Source organism: Mixophyes fleayi, chromosome 1 (genome assembly GCF_038048845.1).
Source record: "Mixophyes fleayi isolate aMixFle1 chromosome 1, aMixFle1.hap1, whole genome shotgun sequence".
NCBI classification, from domain to species: Eukaryota; Metazoa; Chordata; class Amphibia; order Anura; family Limnodynastidae; genus Mixophyes; species Mixophyes fleayi.
Genome location: NC_134402.1, coordinates 434969102 through 434988510, shown reverse-complemented (window position 1 = coordinate 434988510; position 19409 = coordinate 434969102). Strand labels below are relative to the sequence as shown.

Below are 19409 nucleotides of genomic sequence, written 5' to 3'. Positions count from 1 at the left end.
TCTCGAGGACTGGCATTGGGCACCTTTGCCATATGCTAACTACACCTAAGAATACAGCTTGGTGGAGTCCCACTGTCCTGTCAAAAGCCCACAGGAGGGGAACATACATAAAGTCATGGTGGTGAACAGCTTGGCCCACAATGGTGAGAGAGAGACCTTTAGACATAAAGATCAATTTCTGGATATAGTGTTGTGTGAAGGGAGCCTTCTTACTGATAGGCCTGGGCACCCCATTTAGTCACACCAGGTTCTTTTTATGTTAAGAGTAAAATACTATTCGATTGTCAGTTGATTAAACTGCTGCAATGTTGACAGAATGTGACTATGGGTCCTTAGGTTAAACAGTGTTTCTCAGCATCATAGTTGAGGTTAGGGTAGGTTACAACTTTGTCTACTAAGCCTTTAACCAAGCAGTATGTAAATAGTCACTTGTAGAAGTGACTATTTAGCACTAGAAATTCCTACAATAATCTGTGTTTTGCAGCCAGCAAATCAGCTCTCAAAATGTGCGTTGAGAAATTAAATATTTTAAATTTGAAACACAATTATTTTTTAAAACTTCCTTTTTGAACAACAAGTTCTGTAAAACATCAAAAAATAGTAACAAACTGCACAAATATACATAATAAACAACTTTTGGGATTTTTCAATACCACAAATTGCCCTGAAATTAAACTGTGTTAGATTTGGTTCTCTTTATCCAACACCCCCAAATTGTACCCTCTAACACATAGCTTGTGAATATTTGACCTTCATTAGCAAAATCTGTAACCATGCAAAACCACGCACTAATAATAATTTGTTTCCATGGTTATGAATGTTGCTAAGGAAGGACAGTTATGTGCTGTCTGCCAAATAGAAGCAATTGTGCGTTTTCAAGTTTTCAACAGAGTATTTGAGGCAGAAGCCCTATCTTAAGTATAAGCATTAATTCCAGCAAGTTGTAGCAATCAGCAAAGTGATTTAATTCTTTTTGAGTGGAGTTACACTTTAAGGTGTGTTTGATGGAGCACCATTTGTCACCCAGGTGTCATCTACTGCATGTCTGTAATGTCCCCAATTTTAAAGAAAGAATAGAACAACCTGTTATCAAACAGATGTGAATGCTCACAGCAGAGCAGAGTATTGCAGGAGAATGTTGTGCTGAATGGGTGCACGGTGCGCAGTGCACTAGGGGCACGTGAGTCAAGGGTACCAAGGGAAACGACGGTCGTCACCTTATTTCTGCGTCTCTCTTTGGTGGAGTTAAGGGGGTTCAGCCAGTCAGTGGTCTGAGTCCCCTAATCACATCCAAAGAGAGCACAGGAAATATGTCCCACAAGATAGCAAAAACTTAGCCACAGTAACAGAGGAAGCCACAGACTCAGATAGCGGAAGAAGCAGGGACCACCGAGTAGCGATTTGAGACTCAGACCTCAACAAAGTTCATACATACAATCAGGAGTAGCCTAGTAAAGTATGAACAAGACTTTAAGATAAATAATTAAATGACTAATCAAGGGTGATTCCTGCAATTATCAATGAACAGTCTTATATAAATAGAAAATTTAACTGGATAGTTGTAGGTACACTTTAAAGGGCAATTCCTGTTTCTAAAGAGTGCTTTTAAAAATTAATATCCCACCCCTTGTCTGAATATACAGGGTTTATTCCTTGGGATCCCCTCCTTTGCCAGGACCACCAATGAAACGAGGCCTTCTGAAAGGTGGACCTCATTTGCAGAGCAGAAAGCAGCAGACCCCAATGTCAGGTTTGTTTCCGCAGTGTCAGTCCATCTTGTGCAGTGATGGTTTGCCTCCTGCAGTGTCCAACCCTGCCTCTAACAATATCAGCCGTCTCCTACAGTGTCCGACCCTGCCTCCCACAATATCAGTCCACCTCCTGCAGTGTCCGACCCTGCCTCCCACAATATCAGCCAACCTCCTGCAGGGTCCGATCCTGCCTCCAACAATATCAGCCCACCACCTGCAGTGTCCGACCCTGCCTCCAACAATATCAGCCCGCCTCCTGCAGTGTCTGACCTGCCTCCAACGATATCAGCCCGCCTGCTGCAGTGTCTGACCTGCCTCCAACGATATCAGCCCGCCTCCTGCAGTGTCTGACCTGCCTCCAACGATATCAGCCCACCTTCTGCAGTGTCCGATCCTGCCGCCCACAAAATCAGCCCGTCTCCTGCAACGTCTGACCCTGCCTCTAACAATATCAGCCCACCCTGCAGTGTCTGACCCTGCCTCTCACAATATCAGCCCACCTTCTGCAGTTTCCGATCCTGCCTCCCACAATTTCAGCCCGTCTCCTGCCGTGTCGTGTCCTGCCTCCCACAATATCAGCCTGCCTCCTGCAGTGTCCGACCCTGCCTCAAACAATATCAGCCTGCCTCCTGCAGTGTCCAACACTGTCTCCAACAACATCAGTGTCAGGATTTCCCAGGTATGACCACGGAGAGGGGATAAGTGGTTATAATGAGTTTATTAACAATGTCTGACCTGCCTCCAACGATATCAGCCCGCCTCCAACGATATCAGCCTGCCTCCTGCAGTGTCTGACCTGCCTCCAACGATATCAGCCCACCTTCTGCAGTGTCCGATCCTGCCGCCCACAAAATCAGCCCGCCTCCTGCAGTGTCCGACACTGTCTACCATCAATATCAGCCCGTCTCCTGCAATGTCTGACCCTGCCTCTAACAATATCAGCCCACCATGCAGTGTCTGACGCTGCCTCCCACAATATCAGCCCACCTTCTGCAGTTTCCGATCCTGCCTTCCACAATTTCAGCCCGTCTCCTGCCGTGTCGGATCCTGCCTCCCACAATATCAGCCCGCCTCCTGCAGTGTCCAACACTGCCTCCAACAATATCAGCCCGCCTCCTGACCACGGAGAGGGGATAAGTGGTTATAATGAGTTTATTAACAAACACAGATGACAAGGTAACTCACGAGAGAGTTCAATGTGCAGATGAGAAACAACAGGTAACTGCAATAGTAGATTTCAACAGGCAGCGTGGAACTATAAGTACCAGGTATAATGGTTGAAGATGCAGGAGTCCAGTAGCAGGTAACAGCAGTAGAGAATACAATGAAGTAATTTGCAGGAGTCCAGATAGCCGACAATTGCAGTAGTGAATTCAATGGAGAAACATGCAGGAGTCCAGATAGCAGATAACAGCTGACAACTTGGTAATGCAGACAGTAGCTGACAACTTGGTAATGCAGACTGGAGCTGAGCACATGGAAATGCAGACTGGAGCTCAGCACATGGAAATGCAGACTGGAGCTGAGCACATGGAAATGCAGACTGGAGCTGAGCACATGGAAATACTCACAGGAACAAAGCACATGGAAATGCTCACAGGAGTGACCTGATGATCTGGCCCAGACCGTATGAAGCAAGCAGGTTGATATAGGCCTCATGCAGGTGACACAACTCTCAGTTATCAAGGAGAATGATCAAAGTAGCACAGTGGCCCCTTTGGTGGGCAGTGGTACTACAAATAGAATACATAATGAATCCAATAAAGTCACTGCAGACAGCAGCTGCAGAGTGCAAGTCGTGACAGTACCCCATCCTTAAAGGGCGGATTCCAGACGCCCAAATACTAGGAATGGTCGGAAAGGTCAGAGTCATAATCCAGAATTGGGCATGTAGTTGAGAAGGCTTCATGCAAGGACGGGAAGGGTATAGAAACCACGCCACAGGGGAGTTGAGATCCAGGAGAATCTTTCTGCTTCTTCTTCTTCTTTACTTTCTTTTTGTGGTTTTTAGAAGGTTGCTGGAAATGGAGCGAAGAAAACGATAATCTCAAGGTTGGAGTAGCTGGAGATAGAACATGAGGCATAGATGAAGCACTGGGAGTGAGAATAGCAGGTGCTGGTGCAAATTCTTTGATCACGGCCTCAGTAAAAAGCTGTAAATCAGACAGGATGGGATCCTGGGTTTCAATTAAGGGCTCTGCCCATTCCAGAGCTTCCCCTGTAAAGTTGGCCAACATGTAAAACACCTGCTTTCGTTGAGTATCAAGGAGGTCAGATACAAAGGGAAAATAGGATATACAAAACTTAATGAGAGCATGAAATTGCTGAATATCCCCATTGAAGGTAGGTGGTAGCTCAGACTTGGCAGCAGGCCCGGACTGGGCGGCAGGCTTGGCAGGGACAGCACTGAGAGAAGCTTCGGGGCAGACAACACTGTGAGAAACCTCGGAGGGGGCAGCGCTGTGAGAAGCCTCAGAGCAGACAGCGCTGTGAGAAGCCTCAGAGCAGACAGCGCTGTGAGAAGCCTCAGAGCAGACAGCGCTGTGAGAAGCCTCAGAGCAGACAGCGCTGTGCGAAGCCTCAGAGCAGACAGCGCTATGCGAAGCCTCAGAGCAGACAGCGCTGTGAGAAGCCTCAGAGCAGACAACTCTGTGAGAAGCCTCAGAGCAGACAGCACCAAGTGGTAACTCGGGCTGAACCGCATGGACAGGCAACTCGGGCTGAACCGCATGGACAGGCAACTCGGGCTGAACCGCATGGACAGGCAACTCGGGCTGAACCGCATGGACAGGCAACTCGGGCTGAACCGCATGGACAGGCAACTCGGGCTGAACCGCATGGACAGGCAACTCGGGCTGAACCGCATGGACAGGCAACTCTGGAGTGGGCTGGAGGGACAGGACCCCCTCTGGAGCGGACTGTAAGGGGAGCGCCGCCTCTGGAGAAGTCTTTAAGGGCAGCGCCCCCTCTGGAGCAAACTGTAAGGGCAGCGCCCCCTCTGGAGCAAACTGTAAGGGCAGCGCCCCCTCTGGAGCAAACTGTAAGGGCAGCGCCCCCTCTGGAGCAAACTGTAAGGGCAGCACCCCCTCTGGAGAAGTCTTTATGGGCAGCGCCTCCTCTGGAGAAGTCTTTATGGGCAGCGCCCCCTCTGGAGAAGTCTTTATGGGCAGCACCCCCTCTGGAGAAGTCTTTAAGGGCAGCGCCCCCTCTGGAGAAGTCTTTAAGGGCAGCGCCCCCTCTGGAGCAGTCTTTAAGGGCAGCGCCCCCTCTGGAGCAGTCTTTAAGGGCAGCGCCCCCTCTGGAGCAAATTGTAAGGGCAGCGCCCCCTCTGGAGCAAACTGTAAGGGCAGCGCCCCCTCTGGAGAAGTCTTTAAGGGCAGCGCCCCCTCTGGAGTAAACTTTAAGGGCAGCGCCCCCTCTGGAGCAAACTTTAAGGGCAGCGCCCCCTCTGGAGCAAACTTTAAGGGCAGCTCCCTCTCTGGCTTGAACTGGGGAACCCGGGTTCTCATGGGAGCAGATAACATGTCTGGAATGGAGACAGAAGCTTGTAACTCAGAGCTGGAGATACAGGTTGAAGATGGTCGGAGTCTACGGAGCGGGCAATCCTGTAAAAAATGTAAATCACTGGCACAGTAAAGACACAGTTTGTAGGTCCTCCTGCGCCATCGCTCCTCTTCGGTCAGGTGGGGGCGTGGAGCACCTGAAAACCTGGAATTTTTTACAGGACTATTGGAAGGTGCTGCTTGCAGAGAGTCAAAGGCAGACAAATTTGATAATGAAATGTTAGCAGCACAGTTAGACTCCTTACTGCAGCATGTATCAGGGGTGGAAACTGGAAGTTGCTTGAGCACTTGATTCAACAAAGAAGATACTTGCACTATTTGAGTGCGAAGTTGCAGAATGTCCACTTGGAGCAATTGAAACAGGGAATTTTCGGAGAAAATAGTAGCCATGGTCTTAATGAATACAGAGTAGATCACTTCCCTGGAAATCCTTTTCAAAAAGGGATGAAAGCCGTGCAGCAGCAGGCTCGGCATTATGGCCAGATCATACTGTCAGGATTTCCCAGGTATGACCACGGAGAGGGGATAAGTGGTTATAATGAGTTTATTAACAAACACAGATGACAAGGTAACTCACGAGAGAGTTCAATGTGCAGATGAGAAACAACAGGTAACTGCAATAGTAGATTTCAACAGGCAGCGTGGAACTATAAGTACCAGGTATAATGGTCGAAGATGCAGGAGTCCAGTAGCAGGTAACAGCAGTAGAGAATACAATGAAGTAATTTGCAGGAGTCCAGTTAGCAGATAACAGCTGACAACTTGGTAATGCACATAGTAGATGACAACTTGGTAATGCAGACAGTAGATGACAACTTGGTAATGCAGACAGTAGATGACAACTTGGTAATGCAGACAGTAGCTGAGCACATGGAAATGCAGACTGGAGCTGAGCACATGGAAATGCAGACTGGAGCTGAGCACATGAAAATACTCACAGGAACAAAGCACATGGAAATGCTCACAGGAGTGACCTGATGATCTGGCCCAGACCGTATGAAGCAAGCAGGTTGATATAGGCCTCATGCAGGTGACACAACTCTCAGTAATCAAGGAGAATGATCAAAGTAGCACAGTGGCCCCTTTGGTGGGCAGTGGTACTACAAATAGAATACATAATGAATCCAATAAAGTCACTGCAGACAGCAGCTGCAGAGTGCAAGTCGTGACGCCTCCTCCAGTGTCTGACCCTGCCTCAAACAATATCAGCCAACCTCCTGCAGTGTCTCACCTGCCTCTCACAATATCAGCCCACCTCCTGCAGTGTCCTACCCTGCCTCAAACAATATCAGCCCGCCCTGCAGTGTCTGACCCTGCCTCCAACAATATCAGCCCGCCTCCTGCAGTGTCTGACCCTACCTCCAACAATATCAGCCTCCTCCTGCAGTGTCCGACCCTGCCTCCAACAATATCAGCCAGCCTCCTGCATTGTCCAACACTGTCTCCAACAATATCAGCCGCCTCCTGCAGTGTCTGACCCTGCCTCAAACAATATCAGCCGCCTCCTGCAGTATCTGACCCTGCCTCTAACAATATCAGCCCGCCTCCTGCAGTGTCCGACCCTGCACCAACAATATCGGCCCACCTTCTGCAGTGTCCGACCCTGCTCCAACAATATCGGCCCACCTTCTGCAGTGTCCGACCCTGCTCCAACAATATCAGCCCGCCTCCTGCAGTGTCCGACCCTGCCTCCAACAATATCAGCCCACCTTCTGCAGTGTCTGATCCTGCCTCCCACAATATCAGCCCGCCTCCTGCAGTGTCTGACCCTGCCTCCAACAATATCAGCCCGTCTCCTGCAGTGCCTGACCCTGCCTCCAACAATATCAGCCCACCTCCTGCAGTGTCTGACCTGCCTCCAATGATATCAGCCCGCTCCCTGCAGTGTCCGACACTGCCTCCAACAATATCAGCCCGCCTCCTGCAGTGTCCGACCCTGCCTCCACCAATATTAGCCCGCCTCCTCTAGTGTCCGACCCTGCCTCCCACAATATCAGCCCGCCTCCTGCAGTGTCCTACCCTGCCTCCAACAATATCAGCCTGCCACCTGCCCCCCAGGCCAGCCTGCCCCGGTCCTCCTCCAGCAGTGTCCATCTGCATCAGACATTGTCAGTTAGCCTCCTGCAGTGTCAAATACCTCCCGCAGTGTCAGTCCTGCTCCAGCAGTATCAGTCTGCATCACACAGTGTCAGTTAGCATCCCGCAGTGTCAGTCCACCTTGCACAATGTCATCATTTAATCCCACTAGCAAAATTAGGCATTGAATCCCTACATTAGCACTAGTTTAGTAAATAATGTATACAGCCAATAAGATGGATGTTTTACACAAAAAACATGACCCCCTTGCAGTAACAATCAGCCCTTCCTTAGAAATAGGTCATCTGCTTTTTTCAAAGCTTTAGACTGATGCACATCACTTGTAGGTAGATGATTTTTGGATGCAGTAGACCTTTGCATTGCTGCACCAAAGTCACATGTATCAGAGCGTATAGATCAGTCGCTGCTTCGGGTATATGCCTAGAAGCAGTCTATCTAACACACTTCAAAGAGAACATCAGTGTACAGACTCAAGCAGGTAAACTGCTATCCTCTAAACCAAGGTCTACCTACAAGACTCACTCTATGATTTCTCCACAGAAACCTCATTGGCATTTTCAGACCCACAGAAGAAACTTGATTAAAATAACCCTTCAGATGTCTCCCTAGCCTGTGCTAAGCTGCCTTGTCCTGTCAGATCCTCCATTACTTAGTATGCTTTATCCACCTGACAGGCTTCTGTAGTGATGGACTTGAAAGACACGTAGCCTGAGTAGATTTATTCTCCAATTATAAAGTGCTTTAAGTTAAAGGTTGCCAGGTATACACTGCCTTAAGGGCGCACAAATATATAAATCAAAGGATATGGAAGTCTGTTAGATGAAAACGCTGTCTGTGAAGGAAGCCTTGATTTTCACATCACGCTACTGCTGCTTTTAACTGTGGGTGCCGGTGGTCTGTGTGTACGTATGACAAAGTAACTATATGACAGTGCTCGTCTGCTTCTGACAGTCTGCCTTCTTTTATGTTGCTGAAAGATTCTTTTATTTTTATTTTTTGGAGTCTTTACAAGTAAAAAGGAATAAGAACCAAACATGTCACAATAGTTTTATCTGTCTTCAAGAGAAATAACTGATGGCATATTACAGACACTTTAAAGAATACTTACTGGTTCATATGAACATGTGCACTTGATAGAACGCTATTATGTTTTTACTATGAGGATATGTAGCAGGTTTTTTTGTGTGTGTATTTTATTTACTGGCTGCCTGAATGTCCCAGCGTTTAATCAGCCAGTTATCAGATCCAGCCGAGGTGTTATTATTACACCGCAGACCGGCAAGAATCCAACTTAATCTAATAGGGAGAATAGAGCAGTGTAAGCGCTGGTTCCCAATGCTAACATGAGCCAAAGATCTCTCCACTGTTTGGAAGGGGAAACTGTGTTTCCAAAGTGTGCTGTTAGATAATGCAAAACAAGTTGGAGGTATGAAATTCATTCATTATAAATTCAATTGGTAGCAAATTGATTTCCTCCCATGGAGGTGAATTTGACACCATTATGTCTGTGTTAGCTTGTTTAATAAGAGCCTCAGATCGCTACACTGTGCTGTAGGGAGACCTTGCTGCTTCCAGTATCTAACTCTGTCTATGGTTTCCCTCTTGCCTTCATTCCCCTCCCTGAAATTATTAACAGTAGCATGCTGTCCTGCCTTCACTATCAAAATCACACACGTGGACTGGTCACAGTCTCCCGCAAGATAACCTTGTTCATCTCCTGAAGTACTGTGTGCTGATGTGAACATTCCGACAAGCTGATACAAATTGTTCTATCCCCATGCACTTAAAAGCTGGAGAGACAAGGAGTTGCATCTATTACAGTTAAGGTTCCAACATGTCTAAATTAAAAGGTGAGCCACAACGCTCTTGTTGAATAAACAACATTTTCCTTTTCTGTCACCCTTACCAACAGTCTGGAAAAAAAGTAGTAAAAAGTTTGCTTGTAAGAAAGTAAAAAAATCTTACTCCCTTCAGAAACATAGAATTCATACTACACTAATGGTTTTGAGTCTGATTGGGGCAAATAACTTAATTTTCTTTCCTTGACCTCCTTTGTCATTATCTGATACAATTTAGAATTCTGAAAAAAATGTCATCAAAATCTTTAATACATCTTATCCCACACTGGTAATTTCAATAGGAAAAAATTGGGCTGTACGGTACTGATTTTGTTCCAAACACCTTGTTCTTGTATGTATCAACGGGTCAACAAGAAGCAGTGACTGAAAGGAGCTCAGCAATTTCGGGTACATTTTTTAAACTCTTACCACTGCTCCCTAACATGTACGGTTTGAACGCTCGCATACATATCAGTAACAAACAGTAATTGGTTAATTATAGTTGTTTAATCTACTATCCGACTTGTTTAGCAGTGAATCTTAGTACGACTGGCTTCCTGCAGAAGCAGCGAGTTTTCCAAGAGAAGTGAAAATACAATTAGAAGGACTGACCCAATAAGGATTAACTAATAAAAAAAACCTTTTTAATTAAAGAATAATGGGAAATAGCCACTGATGTGGAAAATTAAGAGATTGAATAAAGACCATCTAATTCTATATATTTACTTAAGAGAATGAACTATGTGGAATGGGTTATTAAACAGCCTTCTATTGTCCGCCAGCCTGTACAATCCTAAGAAACGTATAAATTGACAGGCAGGTAGGCGGGTGCTCTGCTGGATGATTGATCTGAGAGTCCAGCGTTTGTTGCACTTACCAGATGGATATTTTACATCAGAGATATACTGATATTGCTTTTAAACATCGGTAACAGATGGGATTACAAAAATAGATGAAATAATATATTTTAAAATAGGAAAACATCTTCACTGATGAAATGTGGAAATACTAATGTCTGTAAATGTAGGTCTACCTTGTTTAAGAAGGTGTTAAATGAACAACATTTTAAAAAAACAAAAATTGCATTTATAAAGGTTTATTGTCCATTATATATGTTCAGTATTTACTGTGATTTTACCTATGGCACATCCTCTCCTCCACTACCGCTATTTGTTGGGGTCCCACAAGGCTCTGTTCTTGGCCCTTTAGTTTTTTCATTGTACACCTCTTCTCGTGGGGCACTAATTCGCTCATTTGGCCTCCAATACCATCTCTACGCTGATGACACCCAAATGTATATCTCTTCCCCTGACCCGTGGTGCTGATTTTCAGGGTTTGGACTAGGCTCCTTATGTCCAGTGAAGGGCAATCTTAATGTTGTAGCATACCAAGTCATTTTGGACAATGCTATGCTTCCAACTTTGTGGCAACAGTTTGGGGAAGGCTTTTTTTTTATTCCAACATGACTGTGCCCCAGTGCACAAAGCAAGGACTGTAGAAAGTGGAGATGTTGCCTATAGCAACCAATCAGATTCTAGTTATCATTTATTTAGTACATTCTACACAATGGTAGCTATAATCTGATTGGTTGCTGTAGGCATCATCTCCACTTTTTCAGACCATCAGTTTAGTAAATAAACCCCTATATCTTTACTAAAAACCACAGGACAACATGCGGTAGAAAACCCCTTCCGTAGGAAAAATCCAGCAGTGAAGATTACTAGAGCCTGAATGAACATTATAGTGGTTGAGTAAATAAATATTGATGGATCTGAGCGATGAGTGTTCTGGGAGAGCGGATTTATTAGGACACTGTTAAAAATGGAGAAATAACATTGACAGAATTGTTTTTCTGTATTTATGCCGAGTGGCGTTTAAGTGTGTTTGCACTATGTCTAATTCCATCTGCTTCTCTCCCTCTCACAGCATCTGAAGTTTGACCCAATCTGCTAGATGAGCAGGGAAGGTCACTGTAAGACTGGGATGAAAGGCGTTCAGTCTGCTACTTAACCCAGAGGCAAACACCACTACTGCAGCACTTAATCAATTGACTTTTTAATGTCTCTTGACAGTGAGCATGAGGAAGGATGAATTTTATGATTTACTTTGATAAAAAGGGATTCCGTGGATGCTATGATTAGCTGCTCTGTTTTAAAGCGAATAGTTTTGTGACGCTATCCCTAAATAAAAGGCAGTATAAAATGTAACCACTGCAATACTTGTAAATACACTGATGTTAATAACAAAACTTTTTATAACTTTGATAATAGTAGAAGTTAGTTGGACCTTGGACCTTGTGTCCAAACACACACTCAACATATCATTTCTCACCACAGCAGGAGTATCTCAGGCGGCAACTCACCTCCTCCCCAGGTCTGACACAATGATTGCATATTCTAGCTGCCTTTTCACAGGCACCTCACAGGTGCATCTCTTGATCAGTCTGTTTAGAGACTGGTAGATCAGAAGACCCGGACTGGGCCTTATGTATGGAGCCCACCCTTCTCTTTCTCCAAACATAACACCATGGACCCTTATCATGTTTTGTTAGTGCAGGGAAATACCCTGTGGGAAGCTTTACCCAAACATCTACACATCCTCCCTGGTGTCTTATTGTACACAATGCTGGAAGCCTGGGACACATACCTCTGTCATGTAGCCTCCTTCCAGTGACTATGTCACAATATATATATACATATATATATATTGTGATGGTCTAGGCTAGGTGGCACTAGTTTGCCATCTGTTCAGGCCCAGTACTTTGGGACCCTCAACACAGGATTACAACGATGTGTGACACATGTTTGTTGCTCAGTAAGGAGCTGTGTGTCCTGAAGCAGACGGGAAACCAGAGAGAACACACTGGAGATGGACAAGATTTCTGTCCCGGGAGACTGGACTCCGGCAGACGGAGGCTCAGTGAGGAGCTGAGTAGAGGGCCCAGTGTGAGGCCATTATGTGTCCTGCAGGAGGTCTGAGAAGCCGCAGCCCCTGAGACGTTGGAGGTGGACAGGTGATCTGTCTACAGCGAGTGACAAGACAGGGGATAAGGAGAATCCTGTCCTAGAGAGAGAGAGAGAAGCCACAGTGACCGGCCGAGGAGGGAACTCCAGCTAATCAGCGACTTTATTCAGTTCTGTTCCCCTCTTACTCCAGTGAGACAGTCAGTGCACAATATCATGTACACAGCATCTCATGCAGCAAACAGATATATATTTCTGGGATTCTGTATCTGTCTGTTGGGAATGAACATTGGTGCTTAAAATGTGAGGTCAGGTTTCACATCTGCTACTACCTGGGAATGTGTCAGTTTCTGTAGCAGTTCTCTGTCTCTTCCTACAGAAATGGGCACAATTACATGACATATTTCATCAATCCATTTTCTTGTTTCAAATGCAAAGGAAACGTTATTTATAAGGATGTGAGGAATGACGATAGACTACTGTGCTCTGCTAAAAGGCAGAAGACCATAGGTCAAGTGCTCCTATATCATCAAAGAACTGGCTTCAAATAGCTACATAATTTACTATAGAATATATACATTTCTTTATAATACAAGACTTTTTCAAAGTGACAATGAGTCCCTTTTACAGTGGACCCACATGCTACTTACAGTGTTGACTTATATTCATAAGGAGCCAAAGTTATACCCGAGACATTTCTTGACTAAATATTCACAAAGCAATGTGCTCTGGGGAATCGTGAATGGCTGCCTCCACTGTGTGTAGGTGACACATGAGCTTAAAATTGTGACCAGTACTTTTAATGGTTTACTATGCTCCCCCTATGGATCTGTGTATATTTCCAACTACCTAATTAGATTGCAAGCTCTTCGGGAAAGGGGCCTCCGTCCTATTAGAAGATGAGAAAGAAGACTCACCATACTGGAATCGATGACCTGTCCTTGTCCTGACCTTGTGCGTTCAAACAGAGACATCACAATGCCCAATGCGCATACGTAACCCCCGCCTGCAAAGTCGGCCAGGAGGTTAAGGGGGAAAGTCGGGTTCTCGTCTTTTTTCCCAAGTCTCGACATCAAGCCTAGAAGACACCAAGAAAGGCCATTTTATGTAGCAATTATGATTTATATACATAAACCAGACACTTTAGAATTGTGGAAAGGAGTAAAGGAGTTTTACGTGTTCACAGAACACATCGCTGTCTTTTCACATGTCATATAATTTTCCGTAGGGACTGAATTATCATTTTTATTATATTGCATAAGCTATAATAGTTTATATGGTTTCCACATGCTAAGTTTATTATAAGATTTAATATGATTTATCGCCTTGTTCTGTGTGCATTCAACAAGTATTAAACAATATACTGTTGTAAATTGCACAAGGGGTTTACATTTCTCTGTGGCATTCCATTAGGATGCATAATGCAGGTGTATATAATAACAATGGTCTATTACATGCTTATATATGCTGCGCCCTTTGACTTGACCTTTAATAAAACTTTCTATAAAATGCAATTGCAGAGAAATCCCTCCCAGCCACAATTATTCAGAATGAAAGTGCAGAGAAGCTTTAAATGGAAAGCGTAGGCCGCCAGCAATCAGCGCTATCCCCACAGGTGAGATGGCATTGCCTGTAGCACAGAGACTGAAGATTAATAATAATGGATGGAAATGTAGCAAGTGTTTAACTAACCCGTTCTTTGTATGCTGTGTGAACCTTTATATCATTCTAGATCACTTATAAGTATATATCACACTGCTGACTCTTTTTGTTATGCTGACAGTATATCCTAACGGATGATTCTGTCTGTTGTGATTCATGTGTACCCATACCTCTGTATCCTTACCCCCCTCCCCATTATTCCAAAGTAATACAAAATAAGTACGCAAAAAAATGTATTTGATACAGGAGCCACACGAATGATTTCATACATGTGAGAGCACAAGCTCACACACACACAGACAGACACACACACACACACACACACACACACACACATACACACACAGACAATTGGCAATTCAGGTGATTGCACATACAGGACTTTTTTAGCATGATGCAAAAAATGTATTTCACCATCAATGTTTCAAGACAATGGTCAGGACCAATATGAGACAAGGGCAGCCCGGTGGCTCAATGGTTAGCACTTCTGCCTCACAGCGCAGGGGTCATGAGTTCAATTCCCGACCATGGCCTTATCTGTGTGGAGTTTGTATGTTCTCCCCGTGTTTGCGTGGGTTTCCTCCGGGTGCTTCGGTTTCCTCCCACACTCCAAAAACATACTGGTAGGTTAATTGGCTGCTATCAAAATTGACCCTATTCTCTCTCTCTGTCTGTGTGTGTGTTAGGGAATATAGACTGTAAGCTTCAATGGGGCAGGGACTGATGTGAGTGAGTTCTCTGTACAGCGCTGTGGAATCAGTGATGCTATATATCTAAATAAATGGTGATGATGATGATGATGATGATGATGAAGAGACAAGCCAACATTTATAACCTGGCACTGTTACAAAATGTAGGTGGTGACATCACGTGATGCCATTATACAACCCAAAAAAAACATGTGATGCAAACAAAACCATGTTAAAAATCAAATTAGCCCACTACACTAGAATTTGACCCTATGCCATAAAACACATGAGTTCTGCCTATGCAATATACAGTACAAGCAAAGAGCCCATTGCATGGTGGATCTGTGACGTACGCAATAAAGGGTCCATCCCATGAAGGCTAATACATTATACAGAGTATTTTTGGACATACCAAGATAAGATAACATCATCATAAGATGATGGCTCTGGCTCAGGAACTTGTGGTAGATCCCTGGCATCCTTGCCCAAGTGGATACTTAACACTGCAGCCAGGGTTAAAGAGGATGGAGCAGTGTGTAAGGGCCCCCAATGACTGTCTGAGCCCCCCGGTCACCATCTACTGCCCCTTCCCAGCAGGAATCCTATGTGACGCAGAGCCTGACAGCGGTTCTGCAAGACATTAACATTTGTCAGCCCGTGCTAGGGAGGAGAAAGGAGGATGGGAGGCGTATTGGGTCTGTGGGAGAGATCTGTGACCCCGCACCTGATTATTCTCATAACAAAAAGCAGCTGAGCTCACAGCAGATGACCTAAAGAAACATGAGGCAATAAGGCGCACAAGCGGCACAAGGGAAGGGAGAGATCTATAGCAACGTTTTACCTCGATTTGTCCACTGAGGTGTTAAAACAAAGAGCGTCATTTACTGAAATCAGACAGAAGCTGCTGAAGAAATGTTTTGTTTATGTAATGCCAAAGCCAAACTTCATCCTATAGATGGCGACTTCACGGTTAAAAGTGAAGCTCTGTGATGGTTGGACTGTAGACCTGGCAGGGCCTGAGGCAGAAACGGACCACCTGTGGACTAATGCCATAATGGATGATAAGGAAGTGAATTTCTTTGGCACTCTCTTATCCCCTATATTACAAAAGTTTTCCTCTACCTCTTTTCTGTTTAACTGTTGCTAGAGACTTGTAGCGATAGCCTTGTACTTAGTCATTGTCTTTGTTACTTTGGGATAAGCTATATTAAAATTATAAGCGTATATTTGTAAGGCTCTGCGGTGCTGTACACTAGGAAAAACAGGACATACATAAAACAAGTACATACATAAAACAGGACATACAAGGAAGACACAATAAATGTAGACATGAAAACAAAGGGTATGGAGGACCTTGCTCACTAGAGAGCTTACATTCTAAGTGGAGGAGGGCACAGCTGAAACAAGAGGAGCGAGTGTGGCTCAGAGTAAAGATTGGGACAGTTGTGAGGGTGCATTAGTGTGAGTAGTATCATCGGGGATAAGGTCAGCTCTAAAAAAGAGATGAGTTTTCAGAAACTGTCTAAAGATGTGAAGGCTTTGGGAAAGCCTGATTGGCTGTGGTAGGGAATTCCATAAGTGTGTAGCAACACAGGAGAAGTCTTGGGAGTAAACGTTACCACCCACATGCTACCAAATCTCATATTAAAATATTCTACTTCCCGCCCTCTTAGATCTTCCTCTGACCTGCGCCTTGTCTCATCTCTGGTTGCCACCTCCAAGGGGGTAGATGTATCAAGCTGCAAGTTTGTGGTGGGTTTGAAAAGTGGAGATGTTGCCTATAGCAACCAATCAGATTCTAGCTGTCTTTTTGTAGAATGTACTAAATAAATGATAACTAGAATCTGATTGGTTGCTATAGGCAACATCTCCACTTTTCAAACCCGCCGGAAACTCGCAGCTTGATAAATTTACTATATGGTATTCAACCGGCACTGAAATTAGATTAACATTCCATTTAAGCAATCAGACAGAGCTGAGCAGACATCAGATTTGTCAAGTTAAAAGAGGTTTCCACGGATGGATGGTAATCCTGAGCACAGTACATAAAATGAAAACCGTACTTTTATCACATGTCAAGTTTATTTACTCATTTACCTTTAGAGTGACATATTTAATTAGTGTATTGAGTGTTTTCATGATAAATGATGTAGCCTTGGTTTAATTGTAAATTGTCTTTTATATGTCATGGACATACCTGAGAGAGAGAGATAATTAATGTCATGACCGGCAGCCTTCGCATATTTTCCACTTTGCCCAAATCCGGTCAGCCGTGCGTAAATGAGTTGTGGATTTTCTTTAAGAATGACTTCAGGACCCAGACCCAGACCTTCCATAACACCTGGAAATCAGACCACAAATGTAAGAAATCCATTATCTCCCCCTTCCCATTGTAGAATAATGGGTGAAGCCTGTGACCTTTTGTGGAATATGAGAAAGGGAAATACTGGCAGCAAATTCTTGATAGCTTTACTTTTATACTGAAATTTAAAATTGATCTAGGACAGTGTTGGCTAATCTGTGACACTCCAGGTGTTGTGAAACTACAATTCCCAGCATGCTTTGCCAATATATAGCAGCCTAATGCTGGAAGGGTGTGCTGGGACTTGTAGTTTAACAACACCGGGGGGTAAATGTATCAATGTCCGGATTCTTCAACTCCGGCGAGATAGGCGTCTTCAGCGCTTAAATTTAAAGCGCCGCTGCCTTGTAAAGGGAAACTTCCCTTTACAAGGCAGCGCCGCTTTAAATTTAAGTGCTGAAAACGCCGATCTCGCCGGAGTTGAAGAATCCGGACATTGATACATTTACCCCCTGGAGTGTAACAGGTTAGCCAACACTGATCTAGGACATACCCTAACCCCCAACTATAAATCTGTCCCCACGTTTTAAATTTACCTCCCCCTCCAATGCAATATGGTTTTGCCAATGTGCAAATGTACTCCATTTTTTTTTTGGGCTTTGCTCTCCTTAATGAATGAAGCTATAACTCTGGCCTAAGTACCATGTCAATGAGATATGTTTAAATATGATATATACAATATATTTAAAATCAACAGAGATCAAGATTAAAACAACAGACGGTCCAGGGGCCATATCATCATCATCATCAGCTATTTATATAGCGCCACTAATTTCACAGCACTGTACAGAGAACTCACTCATATCAGTCCCTGCCCCACTGGAGCTTACAGTCTAAATTCCTTAACATAAAACACACACAGACCGAGTGAGACTAATGGCAATTTAATAACATCCAATTAGCATATGAGTATGTTTTTGGAGTGTGGGAGGGAACCGGATCACCCAGAGGAAACCCACGCAAACACGGGGAGAACATACAAACTCCACACAGATAAGTCGGGAATCGAACTCATGACCCGAGTGCTGTGAGGCAGAAGTGCTAACCACTAAGCTACTGTGCTGCCTCAACACCAGTATCCTTTAGCTGTGTCCTTTGTCATTCCCAATAAGTATAATCCTTCAATTATACAGCGCTGACATATTACACAGCGCTGTACTCTGAGGGGATCATGATACAAACATATTACACACAATGACATGAAACACAAGGTAAACATTTCCCCGTGCAAATGAGCTTACAATTTAACAGGACCCTTGATATATAAGGTATGTTTAAAATAGTTGCAGCTGGTAGTGGGGGAAGTGTACGTGGCTATCGTATAGCAGAAGCATTATCAGACACCAATTTTAAAGCAGCCATGGGTGATGGGCATGTCCGTGTGGAAACCAGTGGTGTGGTACAGGTGGTATAAGGGACAGCGGAGGGTGAAGACGAGAAAGGTGAACCAGTCATCCCCCAGTTACTCTCTATAAATCTAATATGTGGTCCTCCGACGTGACCAAGGTCCACACACAAGGTCCATAAAAGCTTGGTGGCTTAGTGGTTAGCACTTCTGCCTCACAGCGCTGGGGTCATGCGTTCAATTCCCGACCATGGCCTTATCTGTGTGGAGTTTCCTCCTGGTGCTCCGGTTTCCTCCCACACTCCAAAAACACACTGGTAGGTTAATTGGCTGCTATCAAAATTGACCCTAGTCTCTCTATCTCTGTCTGTGTGTGTGTGTGTTAGGGAATTTAGACTGTAAGCTCCAATGGGGCAGGGACTGATGTGAGTGAGTTCTCTGTACAGCGCTGTGGAATTAGTGGTGCTATATAAACAAATGATGATGATGATAGACAAGTATCTTCAAAACCTGGTATTTCTGCCAGGACAATGCACACTTTAAGGCTTCTGAGGTGATCACCCAGTGGATATATTTGACATTGTACATAAAAGTTAAATATAACTTCCCATTTGCATTCATAAGACATAACAGGTCTATTGTTATGCATTATTTCTGAGACACTTACCGTGGCGGAACGGCTCAATGAGGACATCGGACTGCGCGCATAACTTCTTCAGCACGCCGACTCCCTCTGCGCTTTTCAGATTTAGCGCTATAGATCTTTTACCTCGTGCCATAGAGTCATTTGTATAAGAAGTATTGGCCTTGTCCACGCGGATCACTTTGGCTCCAAAGTCTGCAAGCAACATCCCACAGAAGGGGGCAGGGGCCAACCCTGCCAGTTCCAACACTCGGACTCCCAGCAAGAGCCATTTCTTCACTGTCAAGAAAATTAAACTATTAGCAGCGATATAATACTTAGTATGAGGCCAATAGCAAAAAAAAAAAGCACGTTTCCTGTTACAATATAAAATGCAATTCAATAAGCAGCCAGGCAGGAGATATAATTAAAATTGGAAAAGATCATGCATTGTTACCATGAAATTTCCATGAAAAACGTTCACTCCGTGTTAATTGCTTAGATTAAATTGCAGCAA

At 44.5% G+C, this 19409-nt stretch overlaps 1 protein-coding gene across 1 annotated transcript in view; it reads right to left on the bottom strand.

The window, feature by feature from the left end:
* The window catches only part of AMACR (alpha-methylacyl-CoA racemase), a 35045-nt gene extending 15856 nt beyond the window's left edge, over nt 1-19189 (bottom strand). Inside the window, exons 1-3 of the mRNA XM_075184606.1 lie at nt 18938-19189; nt 16761-16904; nt 13130-13290 (exon numbers count right to left, since the gene is read on the bottom strand). Coding sequence (XP_075040707.1) covers nt 13130-13290; nt 16761-16904; nt 18938-19121 — 489 coding nt within the window. The 5' untranslated portion in view covers nt 19122-19189. The remainder of the gene's footprint in view (nt 1-13129; nt 13291-16760; nt 16905-18937) is intronic.
* Nucleotides 19190-19409: the final 220 nt, after the last annotated feature.